This window comes from Poecilia reticulata, chromosome 2 (genome assembly GCF_904066995.2).
Source record: "Poecilia reticulata chromosome 2, P_reticulata-male-v2, whole genome shotgun sequence".
In the NCBI taxonomy this organism is placed as follows: Eukaryota; Metazoa; Chordata; class Actinopteri; order Cyprinodontiformes; family Poeciliidae; genus Poecilia; species Poecilia reticulata.
The window spans coordinates 34,114,716-34,137,537 of record NC_088831.1 but is presented as its reverse complement, the minus strand read 5'-3'; the positions used below and the strand labels follow the sequence as shown (position 1 = coordinate 34,137,537).

Here is a 22,822-nt window from a genome sequence, read left to right as displayed (position 1 = left end):
AGTAATCAGACATGATTGTGAATTTATTACATTCCAAAAAGGAGAAAATAAATAAACAAGACAGGACACAATTCGTTCTTTAAAACTTTTATGTGTCAAATACAAAATTTATATACAAAGTTGCCAAAAATAATAATACAAACAACATTTTTCTAAAAAATAGATCTTTAAATAGTTTATCCAATAGCTTTAATATACATATTTGACAATATTCCTGCGAAAAATGCCTTGGAGTTACAAGATAATTGCATTGTGTCTTTTCATTAAGCGTTTTAAAGTCAACACCAGAAACAGTTCAGGCAATCTGAAATATATATTAGATATTTCTACATTTCTATACAGCCTTCCATAAAATTAATATTGTCATTGATTAAAAAAAAAAAAGTACTGCTCCAATGTGGGTGTTTCAAAAGAGATGAAGTACAAACATAATCCGATATTAGCATTGTTAAATTAGAAACTCTTTTCTATGTACTAATTGTGATAATTACTGATATTTAACGAGATGCATAGATGATAATACAGTAGTTGAAAAAAGCCTGAGTCATATTACTGACCTGAAAAGTGACACACTAAGACAATAATCAAACAATTATCTCTTCATGAAATACGCCTGATAAAAAAAAAAAAACATAAACATCGTGGATAAACATGTGAATAAGAGAAGGATCAAGTAGTTTTAAAGCTGATGGAAGACTTGAAAACAACTAAGGTGAGCAAGTTCACCGTACGACTATCTGTAGAGAAAAAGTCGTGGCTTTATACGCACTTTTATTCCCTGCTATTTAGTGGCTTTATTTAAGCCTTCTATAGATGTTTAGCAGTTTGTGTATTACTGCTCTACATCACACTGAGTGGACTTAAAAAAAAAATCCTGAAATAACAAGGCTTAGATTTTACAAAGAGCGATGAAGGAGATAATTCTGGAAGTAAACCTTTACATTATTCCTACATAGTTGTAAGTGTATAAATATCTATTTACATACAAAAGCTTGTCAGCTTTATAAACTTTTCTCTTTTCTCACTCTCCCCCTTAATATTCTTCAAATGTTTTTTGCGTCGACCTTCTTCTTTCAGTGTCCCAAAATGGGGATCATGTTTATACACAAACAGTGAGGGTTTTCAGAAGGAATTGAACAATTTAGAGACAATACTTGTTTTAGCTAAATAAGAGCTCCAGTTGTTAATGCAATTGAAATTATTCCCTCCTTAATGTCTTACACAAAGACATACATAAGAGATTTATAGAAGTACAGCAAATACAGGCACTTGGAGTACGTACAAAATATATTTACACTTTTGATCAGTCTTCTTCTAAAAACAGTTGTGCTTTTCCTTATTGTACCCCTGCATGCAAGCGAATAAAATATGCCATCGGTCTGATATTTATTGTCCTCCTTAAGTTTATGTCACTGGTCAAAGGCCCAAGGGTGGAAGTGTTCAGTGCCCAGCAGCACTTTCCCCAGCCTTTGCAGAATCCAGGGGTACCAGTGCAGCCCATCGTTCTGCACTTCAGAGTGTCCTGTTATTCTGTAAATAAGTCTCAAAGGAGCCAAGACCCAGTGGGACAAATAGTGACTGTCCACGGCGGCGTAGCAAGATGCTAACACGCTGTTCACCACTACTGACCCATGCTGGGTGAGCGGGGCATATAGCCCAGTGCTTGTCTGCTCCTCAACAAACGTCACAACTGAGAGTCTTGGATGTGACTTTGATCTGCCAGAAGATGTAAAGACACACTGTCCAGGCTGGACTTCGCTGGCAAAAACTGTCCTCATACCTGCCTCATGTCCCCTCCTCTGCCAAATGGAACCAAAAAGCTTTGTGTCCTGAGATGTTTCTTCCTGCCCCGACCCAGTCAGTCTGCTGGGACATTCTGTGACAAAGATCAGGTGAGCGGCCGTGAGGGTGATGTTACGTCCCCCATCCGTCCCGATAACATAGAAGGTCCTGGTGGCATTGGGCTGGCGGTCCAGAAAAGACACAACAGGGCTGTAGAGGAGCGGAGCGTGGACATCTGTTGAGGAGGACGCAAGGACACGGTCGCCAGGGAGGAGGTCACGCATCTGTTTGATGCGCCCACCTTCAATGGTGACCTGAGCGTCACCAGGGAAACATCCTCCGGTTTTGGCTGCCACTGAGTGCTCTGAGGGAGTGAAAGAAGAAGAAGAAAAAAACATTCATCTATTTATTTTATTTAAATCTATTATGTTGCGCTCTTTATTGAATGGTTTAGTTTGATGTACAAAACATAAAAAAAAGAAAACATAAAGAAGGGGAACTAATGTGGTTGAAATAAAGTACTGATGCTTCCTAGCTTGATTTTCTACTACTAGAAAACTTCCCCTGGTGAAGTTTTCTTCACATGGTGAAGTTTTCTAGTACAACTAGCTAGATTCACTACACCTGCTCTTTATTCCAGGTCACTTAGTGATCCATAAAGCAGGTGAGACTTTGACATGGACTCAAGAGCAACATTATCTCAGTTCAATCACTGAGGGGTTGTTAACATTTGTATCGCAGTATGACTCAGGTTCAAACTATTTGCTCTCTGTCTGCCTTTGGGCTCTCCCATTATAACTGAAAGTCAAGTGCATGACCAGAACACATTTCAGAAACACATTTTCCACTGGTTGCTTATGAGTTGACATATTTTATGAGTGTTGCTCTCACCCTTACTTATCTTGGATATGCAAAAAAAAATAAAATAAAAAATCTTTTTAGACTGTACCTGGAGCTAATTCAAGTCTCTTTAAATGTTTTAAGAATGTGATGATATTCACAAGACAATTGTAAAGAGAGTAATCGCTGGGATTTCTAAAATGCTGACCTACTTTCGCAATTTATCATGTTTAATGGGTGCTGCTCTCAGAAAAACAAAACAGCTTCCCAGACATATATTGATATGTCTGGGAAGAAACGCCTCTTCACAAATAATTAACCATTACTCTTACAAATTTCAAAAATTCTAGAAACACTTTGATAACAGACTGGACGTTCTTACGGTACTCACTGAAGCTCAATATGTATTTAGAGAAAATAGATCTTCTGCACTAATAGATTCAATAGATAATAAACCATTTAAAATTGAAATATTCAATTACGTAAAAATGGCTTTTGACATTTTACTGATGAAACTTAAGTAGTACGTAATCAGGTGAGCAGCATTATAATGGGTAAGGAGGTATTTGATGATCAAAAAACATTTTGTTAAGAAGAATGAATTTTGTCTCATATGTTTGAACATTCCTTGTGGGGTCCCCCAGGGGTCAGTGTTGGGCCCAAAATTGTTTGCTTTTCATGATCTTTGCAAAGTATATGTTCTTAAACCAGCTTTATCTGCAGATGGCACTATAATAATTTCTTATACTGTGCTATGAATAATGAGACGACTAAAATATATTTGCAATAGAAATGGCTAATTGTAGACAAATTAGTTGGGAATCACATATAAAGTGGATAACAAAGTATAGAGAAGTATATCTCTATTAATATGAAGCCAAAAAGGTTCTGGATAAGAAAGTACTTTTAAGCTAATTTGAATAAAGGAGTAAATTATTTGATAGGATCAATTGGAATATATGTATGATTGAATTGTAATGACTTATTTTGTAAAATCCCTGAGATGACATGTTGTGGTTTGGTGTCATATAAATAAACTGAACTGAATTAAATACATTGCTTTATTGTTAATTATGTTTAATTTGGAGATGGGGTAGAATTAATTAAGTTTGTACTCCTTTCTATGTCGTCTTTGATATGAGATTGTATTCATTTTATTCTTTGCTTCTTACACTTTTGTCTTCTTTACTTTTTATTATTGGCACTATTATGATTATTAAGGGTGTCAATCCGCTGATGAAAAGCAGCTGTTGCTTCATTCTAACTCTCAGTCAAAAGTAGTTGTCCTGTTTATTTAGTTGCTTTTGTGTATTAGTTAATAAGGGTTGTTTTTTGTTATTGGCTTTTTACGGCATACATTGATAAATGAAAATTGTTTTTCTCAAATAGATTTTGCATGTTTATTCTTTCAATAGATTTTAAAATAAAACTTAACATAAATCTTTATTTTAGTGCAATAATTAAAAATTCACAGTGAAGATTACAAATTCTTTTCAACCATCCATTGAGCCATGACGGACTGCAGAAAAGTAAGAGACTCAGTTCAACTCACTGCTCTCTGTCACTTGCTTATTTACGGGGATTTGTCACTGCAAGGCAGTGATTTGATGCCACCGGCTGGGTTTCGTTAGACAGAAGTTTTATTTTTTTCTTTTTTTTTTTATCATTTAAATGTTTAACGTGACTAGGCTGGATTGTTTGATAAATGTGAACAAACATGATTTTGAATTTGTCTGTATGAATGGACTGAATTAATTTCTTAGTAAAATTCCTTGAGATGAAATTTGTTCTGAATTGGTGACATATAAATAAACTGAAACCAAATTCAATGTTTGAGATAAAATTTATGTTGTTAATCATCTATAACTGATCAACAAAACAAATACTATTCTGCTACATATATCCAGAGAGACTGGTTGGGTTAAGAAGATTAAAGTTTAACGTTTCACCTTGCTTCAGCTTTAGATAAAACACAAGCTTTTAAATCAAAGTTGAAGGTGTATGCAATGTATAAAAATCTAGATTTTTCCCCCTACTGTCTGATACTAAATCAGAATAAACCATTTCTGTTTTAAGTCAGCTAGAGTTCCCTCATTCATTTCAATTAGCCAAATAATAATAATAAGGGAGACACGTTTTTGGAGTTACGTCGCCCTTCTCACCGAAAGACATTTCAATCCATGTTATCAGATTTCTCTGTGGATAGTGATATTGTCTTTCCAGCATCAACACAAGTTCTTTTTGTTTGCTTATTTTTGATTGTTTCACACATTTTGGATTACAATATGTTCATATGTGAGACACAGAACCTGCCCTCTTAATGGATGATACGATGGCTGGAAATTCCCATAGTGTTCATACCGGCATATTTGAATGGATAAGTGTGGCACGTTCAAGGGTCTGGGAATTATACCCAAGGATTAGGAAATTAATAAAAAATATAATGATAATAATTTAACAGTAATTTCTTCATTAGTCTTGTATTTGGAAATTAGAAGCAACTTATGGTAATCCTAACTCACTAGGCCAGAAACAAACAAAACAAAACAAAATAAAAATAAAAAAAATCAGGTCAAACAATGAACAATGTTTTGTCTTTTATTACAGAAACAACAGCTGCATATATCATTCAGATGCATTAAATGGTAGATAAAATTACTTGTTTGGCCTTTGAGGTGCATTTCTTCACCCACAATTGTCTGCACAATATATCATGCTTAACTCTGCCTGGATTAATGTTCCCTTTAAGATGCAGTGAGATGAGGTGGCAAGAAAGTGTAGTCGGCAAGAGCTAATGGATAACCAGCTGATTGTATCACCGCAGTCAGAGCACGGACCGAGGTCACGGAGGCAGGAAAGCACACAGACTCAAATGTGGTTCTAGATACCGTTTGGACTGCAGAGATTTAAACCAAGTGACATCCTTATTTTTGGTTCCTGTGAGGTTAAAAAACATCCGACAAAATCCGACAGAAATAAGAAATCAATCAGTATAAACGTGCATATAGTTACGTGTGTATACGTATGTGTGTGTGTCTGTGAGGGAGGCTTGTCTTAAGGCAGTCCCAAGTCAGCCAAATATTTGTTCAAGGTGTGTGTGGGTCTGTAAGCCCGAAGGCTGCACAAAAAGGAGGCCTGTGATAAGATTCAGATAAGAGATCTGAAAGAAACTCACTGGAGGCAAAGCAACGGCAAAAACAAAGAGAGAGTTAATCATCTCACAGCCTACTAACCTAGGCAGACTGCTAGAGTGCGGTTTGGCATCAAATAACTGGTGGTACCAGACGTGGGTATATGGGTTTCAAAAATGTTTCAAAAGTTACATGGAATGTTGTCACTTATTGTTTTTAGGAAAATCTAATCTGGTAAAGAATCTGTGGTGGAAGATGCAACTTAGCTGTAACAGTAACACATGGCAGAAGCAGTCTGTCAGAAATGGAATCAAGACATTCAAATTTAGACTAGAAGGACGTACAGTAGTTTTCAAAAGTATTCATATATCAATTTAGCTCTGGTGCTTTACATTGTCATTGTAACATATGAATATGGTTTGATCTAAACCAGGGGCTTCCCCAAGTCCAGTCCTCAAGATCATCCACGCATCCACTCTCCAACACACACAAATCAAATGGCTGAATTCCCTCATTAGTACGTCACTCGGCTCTGCAGAGGACTGGCAAAGAGCCGTTCATTTGACTTGAGCGTGCATCTAAAAGATTTCAGTATAGTAGCTCTCGGTGGACACCACCCAGATCTAAACCATTCCATCAGCTTTAGGTCATCAGTGTGAGGTGAACCTCTGCTCCAGTCATTCAGGATTTTCAATTAGGATTGCCCTCAACCTAGCTGTAGCCACGTCACCAACTCCAATCAGCTGCCATCACCCTTTTAAAAAAACATCTCCATGTCATGATACTACCAATACCATGTTTTTAAGCAGACATGTTGTGTTTATGGTTTTCTTCGAAGTAAGCCAAAAAGTTCAAATTTGGTCTCATCTAACCAGGGCATCTTCTTCCACATATTTTCTGTGATTCTTTTGATGATGACGGATTAAGCAGTGGTCTTTACTTATTATTTTATAATTCACTGGTATCTAAATGCAACCTGTCAGCCCACAATTTTTTTGAAAGGTATCAAAGTATACCAATAAATGAAACTCATGTATTCTTCCCACTTTGTCTACTATTTTTTGTTGGCCTGTCACATAGACTACCAATAAAAGATGTTTAAGTTTGTGGTAGAACTGCAGCAAACTATGAATGTCAAGGACTATGAATACTTTAATAGGCACAGTATTTTCATATGTGCACTACATTCTGGAAAAATAGGTATGTCGGACAGGTATTATATGTGCCAAATTCTGATAAACTGATAAATTTATCATAAGCCCTGACGATAAGATGAGACTGCAAAAAGCAGAGATCACAGGTGCACACCCTGCTTTGATTGGTTCCCAGTAGGCTTTGCACACAAACACCTTCACAAAGTGATAACACAGGTGCTCAAAGCGAGGCTGCGCAAGTAGGGAGTCACCCCACAAGGTGTCTCGCATCAGCCTCATTAGTGCTAACAACAGCTGGCCGCAAACACAAAAAGACACTTTGAAATACACAGATTTGTTAAAGGTAGTTCTTACCTGACTTCACGCTACAGTGAACGTGGGCTTTAGACTCATAGTAGACCCAGTCAAATCCAGCCTCTACAGCCAGGCGGGCCAACATGGCATACTTATTTTTGTCCCTGTCAGAGGAAAAGGTCTGAATCACAATAGCGAAAACAAAAAAAAGACATCTGCAAAAATCAAGAAATATTCAGTTTCACACTTAGATTTTAGAAGAAAAGTACATATAGTTTGCTTTTTGAAAGCTTCACATGTTAGCTTATTGATAGGTTTAATAACAAATCATTGATCATTTCAAAGTTTAAATGTTAGTTGAACAGTTTAGACTCAAAATGTGTATCGAGTTTGTTTCTCTTACTTGTCTGAGGTGGTGATGTCGACAGCACGCCCCTCATAGTGCAGCGAGTCGATTGAGTGATGACCATCCTCATCCCAGCCCTCTGTTACTCTCAGCTTCACACCTGGCCACATGTTCATCACAGAGATGGCCAAAGAGTTCAGCTTGTCTTTGCAACGCTGGGCGAGACAAAGGAAAAGCAAAAGTAGTTAGAGAAAAACAATCGAGGACGATTCAGCTTCTGTTTGATTTATTTATGTAGCACCGATTCACCACAAATACTCTCTCGAAGTACTTCACAAAAACTAGCCAAAGAAATTCTTTTTATAAGAATATATGAACAAACCCATCCAAAATATTCTACACCTAAATAATTTTAAAATCAATTACATACATTTGTATTTGATCATAGAACACTCAAACACAATCAATCAAAGCTTTTTATGTACATTTATGTACATTTAAAATCAGTGTAAAGTGTAAAGCTTTAGTAATGAAGAAACAATAAAAAACAACTTTAAGATATAATTAAAGAGGTAACAGTCGAGAAGCTTTTTGTACCTCTGGTTTTGGTTCTAAATTTGTATTTGCAAATGTTTAACAATAGATGCTATTTAAATATCCGAACTCGTGCTCGAGTGTGATGGTGTAGTAGTGTATACATTTTTAAATCCAAAGTTTATCTGAGGGAGCCTTTGAATCGAATCACTCATTTTGCATAAATTCAATTGAGTCAAAAAAACATGTTAGTGATCCCAAAGGGAAATTAAAAAATTCACTTAAATAAATCACTTATAAACATGAGGTGACAGTAGAAAAGACTGATTCCCATTTAACAGGAAAAACATTGGTTCTGTTGGATTAATATTTCTAAATTATGTTAAAACAACAACCCATCCGATCACACCGAGTCACTGAGTGCACAACAATCCCTCATCATGAGCAAGCACGTGGAGACAGTGGACAGAAGTGACTGTGTAGAAATGTCTTTCAGGATCTGACCCAGGACGGGGCTTATGCCAGAGCTGGATGGGAATTAAGAAAACAGTGCAGACAGACAACGATCACAGAAACAATAGAGTTTGTGGTAAATACGACTCCATAACTGTCTTTATCTAGAAGAGAGGCACAATAAATCAAAAAGTACTTTGGCAGTAGTACAAGAGTGAGAATTACATGTGCATTTATCTAGCTGAAGTATTATGGTTTTGTTCAGGAAATAGATATGTTTATAGAAAGACAAAGCCAGGTTGATCTTCATGAGAAGAATAAAAAAGATGATCCGAAAAGCTGACTCTGTGAGACCAAATTTTGATCAATGAGTTTGGCTTTTTGGTTATTCAGCAATGCCAAAAAATGACCAAAAGACTCCAGAAGTATAATTTAATTTAAAACAACTCATATCAGTTCAATAGATATTTTTTTCTAAATAGTTAAAAAAAGCATAAAGAGCACAAAAAAAGAAAAAACAAAGTTATGCACTGAAACCAAAACGTTGAGTCTCTGAGTATAATAATATGTGCACTTCAAATAATTGCTGCATGTTCCAACTGTGTCAGGTGAATGGTCAAAGTACACACAACTGTGATTGCGGTGTTTGCTTGAGATCCATTCAATCCGAATACACAAACCAGGCTGAAAGTCAAGGAGTGGACATGCATTTTAATGATTTGCAAATATGACAGGTTATTGCGTAAAATAACCACTGCTCAAGCTGGCAGGATGCAACCGGGATAAAAATAGATGTCTCTTATGCAAAAGCATCAAATGAATCAAGGGTTAGGACTACTTCCCAATGATTCACGTATGTTCGGTCAAATGGAAAATTATAGCCAGATCGGGGTCAGTGAAGGCAACACTTGAAGGCAGCCTCGGCAGCTAAGTATGTCAGGTAGCAGAATCCAGAGGTGAAACCAAGAGTTAATGGAATCAATCACTGTGGTTTAAACATTCAACTGACAGCAAACATTCAGCAGACAATTGGAAGCAGCAGCGTGGCTAATCTGGTTCTTTCAGCTCCGTGTAATTTGATCTCCCTGATAAACAAAATGATCTCGAAAATGGCACTTCAGCCGAGATAAGACCCCGTTACGTATCCCGCCTCCCCCACCCAGCTTTACCTGAGTCATAAGCCTGTCTGCGCCCGTGTCCTCCTCATCTTTAAAGATTATGTCTGTATTGTAGTTCGGCGTGAGCTCCTTGAAGCGCTCGGAGTTGCGCGTAATTTTCCCCTCGGGTCGCCCGCTCGCTCCCAGGGTCTTTTCGGCCACGTTTGGGCTGAACTGCTTGTAGGCGAGCGGGATGAGCTTCTTGGGGAGCCGCCTCTTGCCGTATCCCCTCCCCGGCCCGCAGCCCTCCGAAGCAGGTGCGAGGAGGAGGACAGAGGCGCACAGAGAGGCTGCGAGAAGGAGGAAGGAGATCCGCATCGCCCCGGGGGAAGGAGGGAGGACTCTCCCGGGGGGAGAGAGAGAGAGATGTCTTCAGTGCCACTCCGGTTTAGTTTCCATTTGTCCGGGAAGAATAAAGCACAGCGTCTGAAAATATTGGATGAAATAAGGTCATCCCCTGGTCTCCATGAGGCACCATTGGAATACCAAAAAAGTTTTCTTTTTTTTTTTGTACGTCTACAGACTAGAGGAACTCCGCGCTGAGCCGCCTGACGGAATCAGCAGTAAGTGTGCAGGCTGTAAAGTCCGTGTATTTAAACAAACAGGTTCAAAGTCGATTTGGTGGGTGTGAGAGTTAAAGAGAGAGAGTGCGGCTGCTGTCATCCAAGTTGCAGTGTTGTGGTTTCTCAGCCCTCCTCTTTCTGGTGCACCAGGGTATCTGGAAGAACATCGGCCCCTTGTGCGCTCTTTTTGCTCGATGCCTTGCTCTGGACTTCTCCATATGCGACAAGCTGCAGCTTTCCAGTTGAATTGAAGGGAATTGGGTGATCCACAGTGATCTGTTGCCACTTCAGACCGCACCCTGCCAGTCCTGCCCTCCCCTCCTTCTTCTCCTCCTCTCTCCCTCTGCGCTCTCTGTCCCTGCGCTCTGCCACCCAAACCCGCCCCTCCTGGGCACAGGGCGCACTGGAGAGTCCGGTCCTCATCTGCTGGAAGGCAGGAGAGCCTAAGGGCTTTCCCACCGTTCCTTCTCTGTCTTTGTCCTTGACCACCTTCCATGTTGATGAACGGTTTTTGACATTAAACAACAAAATCAATTAATCTAATCAATTTCGCAGAGGCTGCCGGTAGTTCCTCTCAACTGGATTCCAAACCCATGTGATCGAGGGGGATTGGTTGTTTGACTGTTTACCAGTAGAGAAGTAGAATACTCTGCTTAAATGACTCACTGATTTATTGGGTGACTGAATGTCTGGTTGATTTACTTACAGCAGCAACAGCTTATGAGGGTAAAACACATAATCATTTCCAATCATGCATCAATATAAAACCTATTATGCTACCAAACCTACCAAAGAAGCTGCAAAAGATGCAATTGTTTGTACCTCAGAGGTTTGTTAGAAATCAATGGTGAAAAAGCAGCGTAATGAAGACCAAGGAACACTGGTCTTCATTTTGTTGTCATCTGATCAGATGTTTGTTTCTGGCCTACAAACAAAACCCAGTATTGCGGGAAAAAAACCAACAACACTCCATATCTTCCTAAACACACCACACACGTGTAGTTCAATTCAGCTTATTTATGTAGCACCAATTCATATCAAAAGGTACTCTACAGGTTTACAACAAAAGTTATTTCAAATTAACCACACAGACTTTCCAATTGGCCCTATTTATCAACAGTACATTAAGCTCAGATAATTATATCAATGTAGTTTAAAAAGCTTTCGACCTGGTTCAATTCAAGTGGCCATCTGCACTGATCGATTTGGGGTTTACTAAGACAGAGCAGATACACAAAAAAACGAAACAGAAGAACTAATGTAGGATTACCTTCTACCTGAATGAAAAGTAAAAAGTTAACAGCAGGAGAAGAAGAGCGTTTAGTTGTTGGCAGTATCTCAGCTGATCCTCCCTCTGGGAGGATAATATAGCCAAACATAACTTCAAACCAGATGTAACTTCTATGGAGAGAGAAAAAAGTGAAACATGTTGAAACATGGTAGTGTCAGCATTATGCTGTGGGTATGATTTTCTTCAGGAAGGATGTGGAGGCTGTTCAGAATTGAAGCAAAGATGGATTGAGCTAAAGTCAGGAAAATCCTGTCTGTCAGAGGCCGCAAAAGATGCTAATCTTTCAGTTTCGCAATGACCCTAAACCTATAGTCAGAGTTACAGTGCAGCATATTTATGAACCTTGAATGATCAAGTCAAAGTACACACCTAAATCGAATTGAGAATTCAATTAGTAAATATGTGAAACTCTTAGATACATATCCCCAAAGACGTCCAGCTACAATTACCACTAAAAATAGGTACATAAAGTACTGGCTCAGCAGTGAGCCAAAACCATGAATCACTTTTTTCTATGTCTCTACAAACACAGATTATTTTATTTTGTTAACTCATACAATCCAGATAAAAATATGATTAAGTTTGTGGTCGTAGTTGTAGCACGTCAAATGTGAAAACAATATTTTTAAAGATACTACGTGTGTTTGATGCCATACATTTTAGTTCCCAGTTTTCTGGCTGCATGTGCATGACACACATGAAAACCAGCACACACATGCACATCAGCAAACTCAGTCCCTCCAAATTAGCTCTTCAAATATTTGCCAGGAGAAAATCAGTGGTCTCACCACTGTTTCTCAGGGCTGCCTCCTTTGAATGAATTGAACTGTGCAGAGCTGAGGGTTTTCCACAATTTGTGTTTTATTATTTGTGGGTGTAAACACCATAAAGAATTTCTTACTGCACCGCTGCTTTTTTCGTGTATCTAGGCGGAACAGAGAAGGGCAAAGAGAAGGATTCCCAAACAGTAAACATCCAGCTATAGCTGTGTTTACCCTCCAGCTAAAATAGAACCTCTTTGGACACTTGTGTAAATTGAAACTTTCCTGGGGGGGAACAAACAAACAACGTTTGACAGAATCAAAAATTGCCATTAGGATGGTAAAGTTTCCACCTCCATAAAGTAAGAAGGCTGCGATAAAGTTGAACTTTGCTGCGGGTACAGAATGTCTCTTTGCGTTTAAGCAAAAACATATAGAACATTTATTAGAGTTTTGTTTTCTTTTCCATCCAATCTTCTAATGATTCCATTTGAAATAAACTCACCAAATTCTAATAAGAAATGTCTGATGGGAAACAGGTCGGCGCATTGCAGTGGAAGCCATAATGCGCCACTTGTGAAAGTAAATCTGTTGGGTTTCACTCTGGCATTCAGGGAGCTACAAGCTTCACTGCCAGACAGGACACATATGACAAAAATATGATATGATAAAGAAGCATCACCAGAATCTCAAGTGTGAACTGTAGATGGCACGGCCACTTTTTAGTTGACTTCTTTCAGTTGTATTTTAATTGGTTTGTCCTAATGTGAGTATGTGAGGGGAAAGTTTACTACTCAAAAAATAAAAATAGAAAAACAGCCAAAGGAAATGTAACTGAGCTTCTAGACAAGACACAGAGTGTATTAGACCTCTGTCCAAGGGTTGCCTAATCCACCACTATCATCTCTGAAGCTCAGCAATTAACAGAGGTTATCTTGGTTGTTACCTATAACACGTTGCACTTTTCATAAACAATATGTTTTTGTCAGGTGATAGGTACCTTCAAAAAGAATAGAGACATGTTTTGACAAGAAATCTGAGATCAGTTTCGTGCAAGATAGAAGTGGTTTGATTTAGCTCAGTATGGTAGCTAACCAGTAATTAGTACCTATTAGAAAATACAGTCAGATAAAGGAAGGCTACATCAAAGACTTTGGGCTCCTTGCAAACTCTGTGAAAAATATAGATGGAAACATTGAAGCATCTGGGCAACCATTCTGTATTGAAACTAAAGACTTTTCCATTAGTAATTGAGGAGGGTATAAATCCTTTTCAACAAGCCATTTTTAAAACGTAAAATGTTCAATAAAAATAAACACTATTTTAAAAATTGTAAATTTTTTATATTGATTTCTAATATTTGGCAAAATGCTTCTCTTATTTCACATCAGAAACAGATTTCTTGGTTGATTAGAGAGATTTTTAAATCTTAATCTGCAAGAGGTATAAATAATTCAGACTTAACTGTATTAAACATAATATGATGGGTCTGGATTTTCCTTTATACCTAGTGAGCTACTATCAGATGTGGACTTAGACAAGCCTCTATATTTCATGGTGGTGCTTATTTGTTCTTTAATTTTTGTGACTGAGATTTTAAAAAATGGCAATAGATTAATATTTCCACTCTAAGGCAAAGATGCACTTCTAAAGACATGGATATGACCATCCTTGCTGTCTGTAAGATTAATTAATTCAGATTAAATGTAGAGTGTCTCTTTCCCTTTGTTTTTCAATAGCTTTAATGGGGTAGGGATTTCTTCTGTAACCAGTGGGTTGCCGGTTCAAACGTCCACTCTGTCTGTCCCAGTTGTTGTGTCCTAAAGCAAGACACTTCACCCTCCTTACCTGCCGGTTGTTAGCGGCACTGATTGTTTAGGAAACTCACTTTTATCAGCCCCAGGGCAGTTCTGGCTACAAAATAGCTCGCCCCCATCAGTATCTTGATTTATCAGACTTGATAAAGAACAAGCCACTGACTATTTAGTTTTTAGAGTTTAATTTTCCAAACATGGCAATGCTTTATTGAGAATGAGAAAACTAACAAATTTGATTTGACTGTTTCAGCACAGATGCATCCACATATTTTGGATACTTTTAAATCCAAAATAAACTTGGCCCACTCTGTTTCAAGAACCCGCTGTAGGTTCTGTGATGACATGAGTGTTTTCAGCCTCTTAACGTCCTTTTTTTCAGGTAAGCTTGCCTGTATGTCCAGATTAAGGCATCCTGGCAGTGATTCTGTTTGTCACCAACTTGTACAGTTCAGTAAAATGGAATCAAATTAATTTTAGGCCAAATAAAATCAGTTTTGAGGGGTGTCATGACGAGGCACAATGTATGTCGTAATAAAGTATGAGCCAAATTCCTGTTGATTATTTGCCGTTGAAAATCCTTATGCAAATTATATGAGAACCTGCGTTTGCAGAAGCTTGGCTTTCCTTTAAGTATAATCATTTTGTGGGTGCCACTTGGTGCGTGTGAGTGTGTGTCTCATCCTTCCTTTGAAGATCATAAATACAGGAGTGGTTCAAGGGAAAACCGTCTTTTTTTCAGTGTGGCTGTCGACAATGCTTCAGAAGTGGTCACGTTTTCCAATCCAGTCATCTCTCCCTAAATCTATTCATCTTTTAGTTAACTTATGCTCCCCTAAAAAGACACCATAGCCTTTCAAGGAGACAGCTTTCTGATCAGGTCAAACCAAATGGAACCCTGATCTCAAAACAAAATCTTATTTTTTTTCCCCCCCAAAACTGTTTCTTTGACCTGTGCTATTCCTGTCACCTTTTTTTTTTCCAGACATTTAAATGGTTTGCATGCTGCAAGGTATCAGCTAAAACATATAGACACTCACATTAGGCTCCAAAAGCATGGAAAAAAAGACACACAAAAAAGACACACATATGCAGGCATGTGCACACAGTCACCAGGCCAGCTGACAAGCCAACCAAGCATCAGGCCCTCGCTCATTGATGTTTGTCAAAGTTATTAATTTTCTCTGTGAAATAAGAGGCCATGGTGGCAGGACAGAAGGAGATGGGTGCCAGCCCCAGAATCTCCCTCTGCTTTCATCTACCGACATCGAGGCTCTAAAAGTCCACAGCCTTTACATGGGCATCGGGGTTACCCACGGATACCCAGGGCCCTAACCAACAAAGGTTCTGTGTCGTCCAAAAGGAGGAAGATACAGATGAAAGACATTTTTTTCAGAAGATGAAAAGAAGAAGATGGAAATGGCATAAACTGGATCACACAAAATGGTTAAGTAATGAGAAAACTGTGTGAGATTAACAGTTTCCTATTAATTGAAGTAAACATGTGAATTAATTCATTATTAAACAATTGATGGAAATTGTTTACGCGTTTAGTGGGAAAATGATACATTAGATACAAAGTAAAAAAAAATTGTTCTACTTGTTTTACGTCAGTTTCAGTTAACATCAATATTAAAACATGCATGTAATATTTGAGTTTACTCTCATCGTAGTGTATTTAGCTGAAGTTAGCTGTTTTTTCTCTTCTTGGAGTCTGAAGACATTTAAAAAATATACATTTGACCTTGCCTTGATGACAAATGTCAAATGAAGCTGACTGAGAAGACTGTGATTTGACTGATAAGGAGTCTTACAAAATCTGGTTCACATTATTTTTTTCACTATTTTATCAGGCAGGTTTGCTTTTCAAGCTCTTACTTTTGTTAATCGTAAACAAGCAAAATATGTCACCTGTCAGCTGAGTTTGGATATTAAAATATTAGGAGGGAAGACAGCAACATTCTGCACAGCTGTCAATATGGGATGACAGTGTCAACGTCAGCAGCACATAAAAACTGAAAGTGGAAAATTATATGTTTTAACAGAAATAAAGGCTTTTCAATAATATTTAGATAATTTCACCCTTTTACTCTTACTTAATTAAGGAACTTCTACATCCTGCAACTAATTTGTTCTTATACAAGTCAGCTAATATGAGGCTGTGACTACTTTATATGGTGAGTTATGACAATAGCAGAGGTGGACTGACTTCAACCACCTTCATCTTTTCATTAAACATAAGGAGTCTTCCTGTCACCTTGAGTCTGATGTGAATACTCAACCTTTACCCAGGTATTTGTTCAAAAGGTCAGTGCAAAAGCATTTTTTTTGGACGATGTGTACTTGATCGGCTCACTGTGAAGCAACATTTGAAGGTGACTTCATCTTTGAAGAGCAGAAGTAGAGCCTCCTGCACAACCAGCAAGAATAGAGTAAGTGGTCTCAGGATAGTAAGTCAACAACAACAAAGCAGTTGTCTATTCCAGCAGCCATTTTACAGTGCATACAATGATAAAACCAGCTGACTAAATATCCTGGAGCTTAGCTTGGGTTGCCAGGTGACGGGCTGGGCTTTGCTGGGGTTGTTAGGTGAGAGGCGGTGCCTGCTGATTTGAGACATTACATTCCAGAGGTTTTTGAAACGGGTAATTTCCCAGACACCAAAAAACATTAACTCATTTCCAAAAACTGGCAGCAGTAGGGACCCAGATGGAAGTATAAAAATGTGCAAAATGTGAATTTTGCACAGTACATTTCTTTTAACACTCAGCGACTACAGAAGCATAGAAATAAATGATTTTCATAGTAAATCATACACTGTCCCAAACCATGATATTGTTCAAAGGTGAACATAACCTGAACAAAACAGTATCTTAATTTTTACTATCTTCTTTAAGAATAGTTTCTTCAGTTTCCCACTTTGTTTGAAAGAATGTCCACATATATGGGATAGGCACAGCAAATAGAGCAGTTTCTTTTTAAGAACCCAGTGCCTTCTTAAGTGAGAAAGCAGGAAGTGAGTAATGAAGTTTGAGAAAACCAAGAAGTGGTGTGAAGGGATTATGGGGCAGTGAATTCCATAAGGGACATTATTTTGTAAACAAGTGAATTTGAGTTGTTTTTCACAGTAAGCTTGCATATTTGTGGTTTGTGGTGGGTTTCTGTAATTGGGGTTAAAGGTAACTCAAGGTAACAACAGCTGGTGGTTAAAACCACTATTCCTCTTCCTCCTCCTTTTTTTCCCCTTTTTGTCCCTCAACACACACTAGAGCATCCAACCCCAGACCACAATAAACACCTACCGCTATCTTTATGTGTGAGGGGCATGGGAATCAAAGAGGTTTCATAAATCTCACTATCTTTTATCGTCTCTGACATGTTGATAGCATGTCCTGCTTTGCAAAACTAATATAAATCATTCACACATTTTGCCATATATTTTTGGGAATAAGTGCCACTTGGTCAGCACCAGTACTTTAGAAGTTAAAGTGTAGCTAACATGGCAGCCAGTGAAAACCACAATGACCAAAAGTGTCTGTCAATGGTTCAGAGTGGCACCAGTACCAGTCTTTCTAAAGGCCAGTTCAGTGTAGAGTGCTTGGTCAGAGCAGACAGAAGGAAAATAGGAGCAGGAGGGTATAAAAAAGGAGCACAGGCTAAATGTGTCTTGGAGTTAGCGGGTAAGGCTAGCCACCACACGGCTAAAGCAAACAAAAAGCTTCCCAGGGGACAGAAGCAGGGTAAGCTGTGCTCTGACATTAAGTACAAATGCATGAAAGAGTTGGAGACACACATGAATCCATTTAGAGGTAAAGATACAAGCAACCCAATTGATTATTGGGTATTTATTACAAGCTCATGACAGCATAGCATGCATTATTAAAAGAACTTGCAACCGTCACGTACTAAATCAGTAATGCACAGAATATTTCCAAACATTTGTATTTCATACTCTGAAGGGTATTTATTTTTATTTATTTTATTCAACCAATAAGGGCGGATTAAAGACAATTTCTTTATAACCCCAATCTGGCAAAAAGGCAGGGCCTCTTGAGGGAAAGAAGCATAAGAGGCAGTAAAAGAAGACAACATTTAAATAACAGATAAACTTGTATGCATAGTTAATAAATATCTTACCATATACAGTTTTAAAGATGTTACTAACTCAACATACAGATTTCTACAACTATTAAGGCATCAGCAGGCTGAGGAAGACATTTGTTCATAAAACTGTTACATAACACTTCTAGTTCCTTCCTAAATCATTCAACGCTCTTGAACTTGTTCATCTTTTTATTCACAAATTTTAGTGTTTAATGCGGAACAAAAAGCATTTGCCTGTTACAGAATTTCTCATTTTCGTTGTATCTAATTGTTTGAAACCAAATCAAACTAAATGTTTTAAATAGGCTGTCAAGCATCTTTGAGCTTTTGTGGATTAATTTGAAATGTATGTAGGAAATTTGGTCCCATTCTTCTTTGCAGAATTAGTTTAATTAAACCAAATTGGGGGTTTCATGAATTAATGGCCTGTTCAACATTATGGCCCAGCATATCATCAGATTTAAGCAAAGGATTTAAGTATGTCACTCTAAAACCTTACATTGATTATTGTCTTGCTGCATAACGTCTTAACCAAGGACTGATTCAAGATTTGTTTTTGAGACAGTAAGATTGATGATTCCACAAACTATTACAATATCCTAAAGCAGTAAGGGAGCCCCAAACCATCTCACTCTAGATTTGCATGTTAGTAGTTTTTTTTTTTGTTTGTTTGTTTTTTTATAATAATTTCACGTAGATGAAATGGGATACATGTCCTGTGTGTCTCTGTGTTGCCCTGCGACAGACTGGCAACCTGTCCAGGGTGTACCCTGCCTCTCGCCCGGAACGTTAACTGGAGATGGGCACCAGCAACCCTCCCGACCCCACTAGGGGACAAGGGTGTCAAGAAAATGGATGGATGGATGGATGGAAATGGGATACACACTCTCCATAACACTTCCTTTTGGTCTCATTAGTCACCAGAATATTTTCCCAAAAGTTATTAGGATCACCAAGAGGTGGTTGTTTGTGTTATTTTTGGTCAGCAATGGTTTTGGCATTGTAATTCTCTGATGGATACCTGTATCTATTATAACTGTCACTTACTTATCGGTGAATAACAAACTTTGACCCAAGGAAAGTGAGGCATGTAGAGCTTCATATGTTGTTTTAGGGTCTGGATGCATTATTGGTTGGCCAGCTACTCCTGAGAAAGTTCAACACCTTTTCATGTTTTCTCATTTAAGAATTATGGCTCTCGTTGTGGTTTGCTTGCGTTCTAAAGCCTTAGAAATGGCTTTGTAATACTGTCCAAACTGAAATATGATGTCTAAATCTTGATTTTGTTTTTGAATTGATTTATATTAAGGCATAATGTGGTTCTTTTTGAAATCTTTAGCCTACTTCATGCTTTCAGACAGGTTCTATGTAAGTAATTTCTTAAATGTATCTGTCTGGTAGGATTGTGGCATGGGTGTAACTAAAAAACTCAGCCTTTTTTACCACAGCTATGATCTGCGGTTAATTAATCAGAGCTAAGTCATGATTTAGAAAGAGGCAGTTACTGTTTTCGATTGTCTTGTGGCAAACTGCAAACAGTTCTGTTTATGGCTTTCTTTTAGCAGGCTTCTCATTGCCTTCTTTCTTAAGGTGAGAGTCAGAATACTTTGTCCTGTTGAACAATTTTCCTACCTGAGCTTTTCAGTTTCTTCAAAATTACCTTTGTGACAAGCTTAAAACCATTCATCAATGTTTTTTTAACATAAACTTTTCCTCTGTGAAAAAGAAGAAGAGTTCTGTACTGATGACTGCTATGGAACCACTGCAGATCATGGTGCAAAGAAAGATTTTTAATAAAATCAAGAAAATTATGGACAGGCCTGAGCATCCTCTTCATGAGACTCTCATAGAAAAAGAAAATGTCTTCAGACAGAGGCTTCTTAAAACTTGACATAATACAGACTGCTACAGGAGCTCTTTCTTACCCACAGCCAACACCATCTACAATAACTATTTGAAGAATCTTGAAAAATCAAGAAATATTACAGAAGCATTTAATTTCCCTGACCTGTCTGCTTTGTACATGGTCTTCATGATGCTGTTTTGTTGATGAATAGCTTCTCACGAACCTTTGAGGCTTTCACACAGCAGCTGTACTCAAAGCTACTGCTGCTGTAGCTATAAGTACATAGCTACTTATGTACTTATAGCTACATAAGTAGCTATAAGTACTACTTATAGTACCACTATAAGTAGTAGCACTACTACTACTATAAGTATGTATTCCCACTATGTACTTATAGTGTGAATATTAAACACACAGGTGGACTGTTTACTAATCAGACAAGTTCTGAATGCAACTGGTTGCAATTGGTTTATCACAGATTATAACTTTTATAATATTTATCTGTGAAAATAGGCAAAAAAATCATATGTCATTTTATTCCTCTTCATAGTTAATGCACTTATTTGTGGTGGTCTATACTATAAAATTGCAATAAAAATGAGTTTATGGTTGCATCATCACTAAAACGTCTTTGCCTGTCTAAACAAATACATGAAAAGAAGATGAAGATTATTATTTAATATATTTGCAGTTGCTGAAAGTCTTCTAATCTTCATAATGTCACTTGGATGTTGTAACTGAGTGTGTATCCAGCAAGAAAGGATTTTTTTTTTAAACATCAGACCTTTATTTTGGAATCGAGTCAGATTTGTGTGGTTTTGTTTAATAACGAGTCTCATAGCCTCTTACTGTGAACAAAAAATGCCGTCCAGTGCTCCTCCCGTTACACATGTCATAGGGTTTCTTCACTCCTCCCACTCCGCATCCCTCTCCCTCTCTTTCCCTCCTGACTATGTGCCACATCTGTGGGCTCTGTGGTGATGTTTCTCTGCTCAGAATGGATTCACCAGCTCAAAAACGTCCTTATTATATTTATATTTTACTACACCACTAGAAACCCATGCCAGCTGGGCTGCAGAAGTTTGGGCAGAAAAAAGAAAAAAACAGGGGAGGAGGGCAAGTGAGAAAGAGAGGCAGCAATGGAAAATTGTACAAAATTGGTAGATGCAAACAACATGTAAGAAGAGGGCATAGATCAAAAGTTTAAACAGGAAAAAAGTAAGAAGGAAGTTTGAAAAATATTAAAAAGGTTGAAGAAAATGGAGTGATCATCTATAAATTGTAGCAACAGTAATGCAACATAAATACATGCTTAAAAGACAAAATAGAGTTTTAATGAGATTTACGGAAAGTTATGGACAAACATATCTTCTGGTGACTTTAGTCAAGAAAAAACTAGAGGGAAAGATTTAACATTAAGAAAAGAAAATCTACCTTGGGTTTGAGGTAAAAAAATGTACAACGATGAAGGATATGGACATAAAATGACAGAAACGTTTGACAGACAATTTAAAACACAAGCTAATAGAGGAAAACATTGTTGAAGATAATACAATTGCAGAGAAGATAAATAAACTGTACTTTCTAAACTGTCTCGTTGCTTTATTGTGAATTATATGTCAGTGTCATCCAAAATATCTGAGAAAAGAGCCAACAGTCTAAAATAAAATATATATTTGAAGGTGTATTTGTTGATAAGAGTTAATCTGGTGCTTTATGAAAATGTAACAAAGTTATGCAAAAATTCATTAGTTAAAGTTATGCATCACTGAAGTGTTTTGATCAAAGCTCCAGTGTTCATTATTCTTAATAATGAACACTGGAGCTTTGACTTAACTTAATACAAAGTTAATTTGTCTTCTAAAAATGTCATAGAACTATAAATCTAAAAAGTGTGGCATGTATTGGAATTCAGCACCTCCGTCAAGAGTTTGTAGAACCACTTTTTGCAACTTAAGCTGCAAGTGTTTTTTGAGTATTTTCCTATCAACTTTAAACATAAGCAAACAGAAACTTTTAACAATTTCTCCTGGCAAAATAACTGGAGAATAGTGACATTCGGTTTGTGACCAGATTTAGGTCTGTACATTGACTAGGCCATTTTAACACTTGAATATGTTTAACCATTTCTTTGTAGGTTTAACTGTAGGTCTAGGACCCTTATACTGTTAAAGGGGGTTAGGTCCGTCTCTTACTCAAGTTTTCCTCAGCCTCCAACAGGTTTTCCTTTCAAGTCATTTTTAATAATTAAAGTATGCATTCTGACTGCTCTCATTTGTTAGATTAAAAGTATCTAGTCTGCAGCACTTGAGAATTTCTTTTTTTTTTTTTTTTGGAGATCATTGGACTATCTGGGTATCTGCCAAAACATTTATGATGTGTCATTAAGCGGAACACATATTCTGCACAAAATGTCCCACTGAAAACAGCATGTGTGAACAACCACTGAAGAATGTCTGCCTAATTTCAAACACATTTTTCACATTCTCTCCATTATTCACATGTAAAAAGGCCGCAGACCAGGCAAAAATATCCAGCATTAGCCTCTGAAATAAAACTGTCTTTTCTGAGAAAATATTGCATTACATTGTATGAACATAAGCACAATGGAAGACGACCCTCACAAAACAAATGATGACACAAAAATGTTTTTATTTTAAATTGAAAATAACCTGTGCTGCACAATACACATACAATTTTCATTATTAGAAGTAACATAACTAAACTTACTGAAACCTCCTGACCTATCACA

General features: G+C 37.5%; 1 protein-coding gene across 1 annotated transcript; it reads right to left on the bottom strand.

Annotated features, from left to right (window-relative positions):
• Positions 1-71: 71 nt before the first annotated feature.
• Positions 72-10,769, bottom strand: LOC103461635 (indian hedgehog B protein-like). The gene is made up of 4 exons (XM_008403902.3): positions 9,704-10,769; positions 7,605-7,762; positions 7,262-7,365; positions 72-2,146 (listed from the first exon to the last, which is right to left on the bottom strand). Exons 1-4 carry the CDS (start codon positions 10,007-10,009, stop codon positions 1,410-1,412), a joined length of 1,305 nt encoding a protein of 434 aa, XP_008402124.1. The 5' UTR covers positions 10,010-10,769; the 3' UTR covers positions 72-1,409.
• Between the last annotated feature and the right edge of the window lie 12,053 nt (positions 10,770-22,822).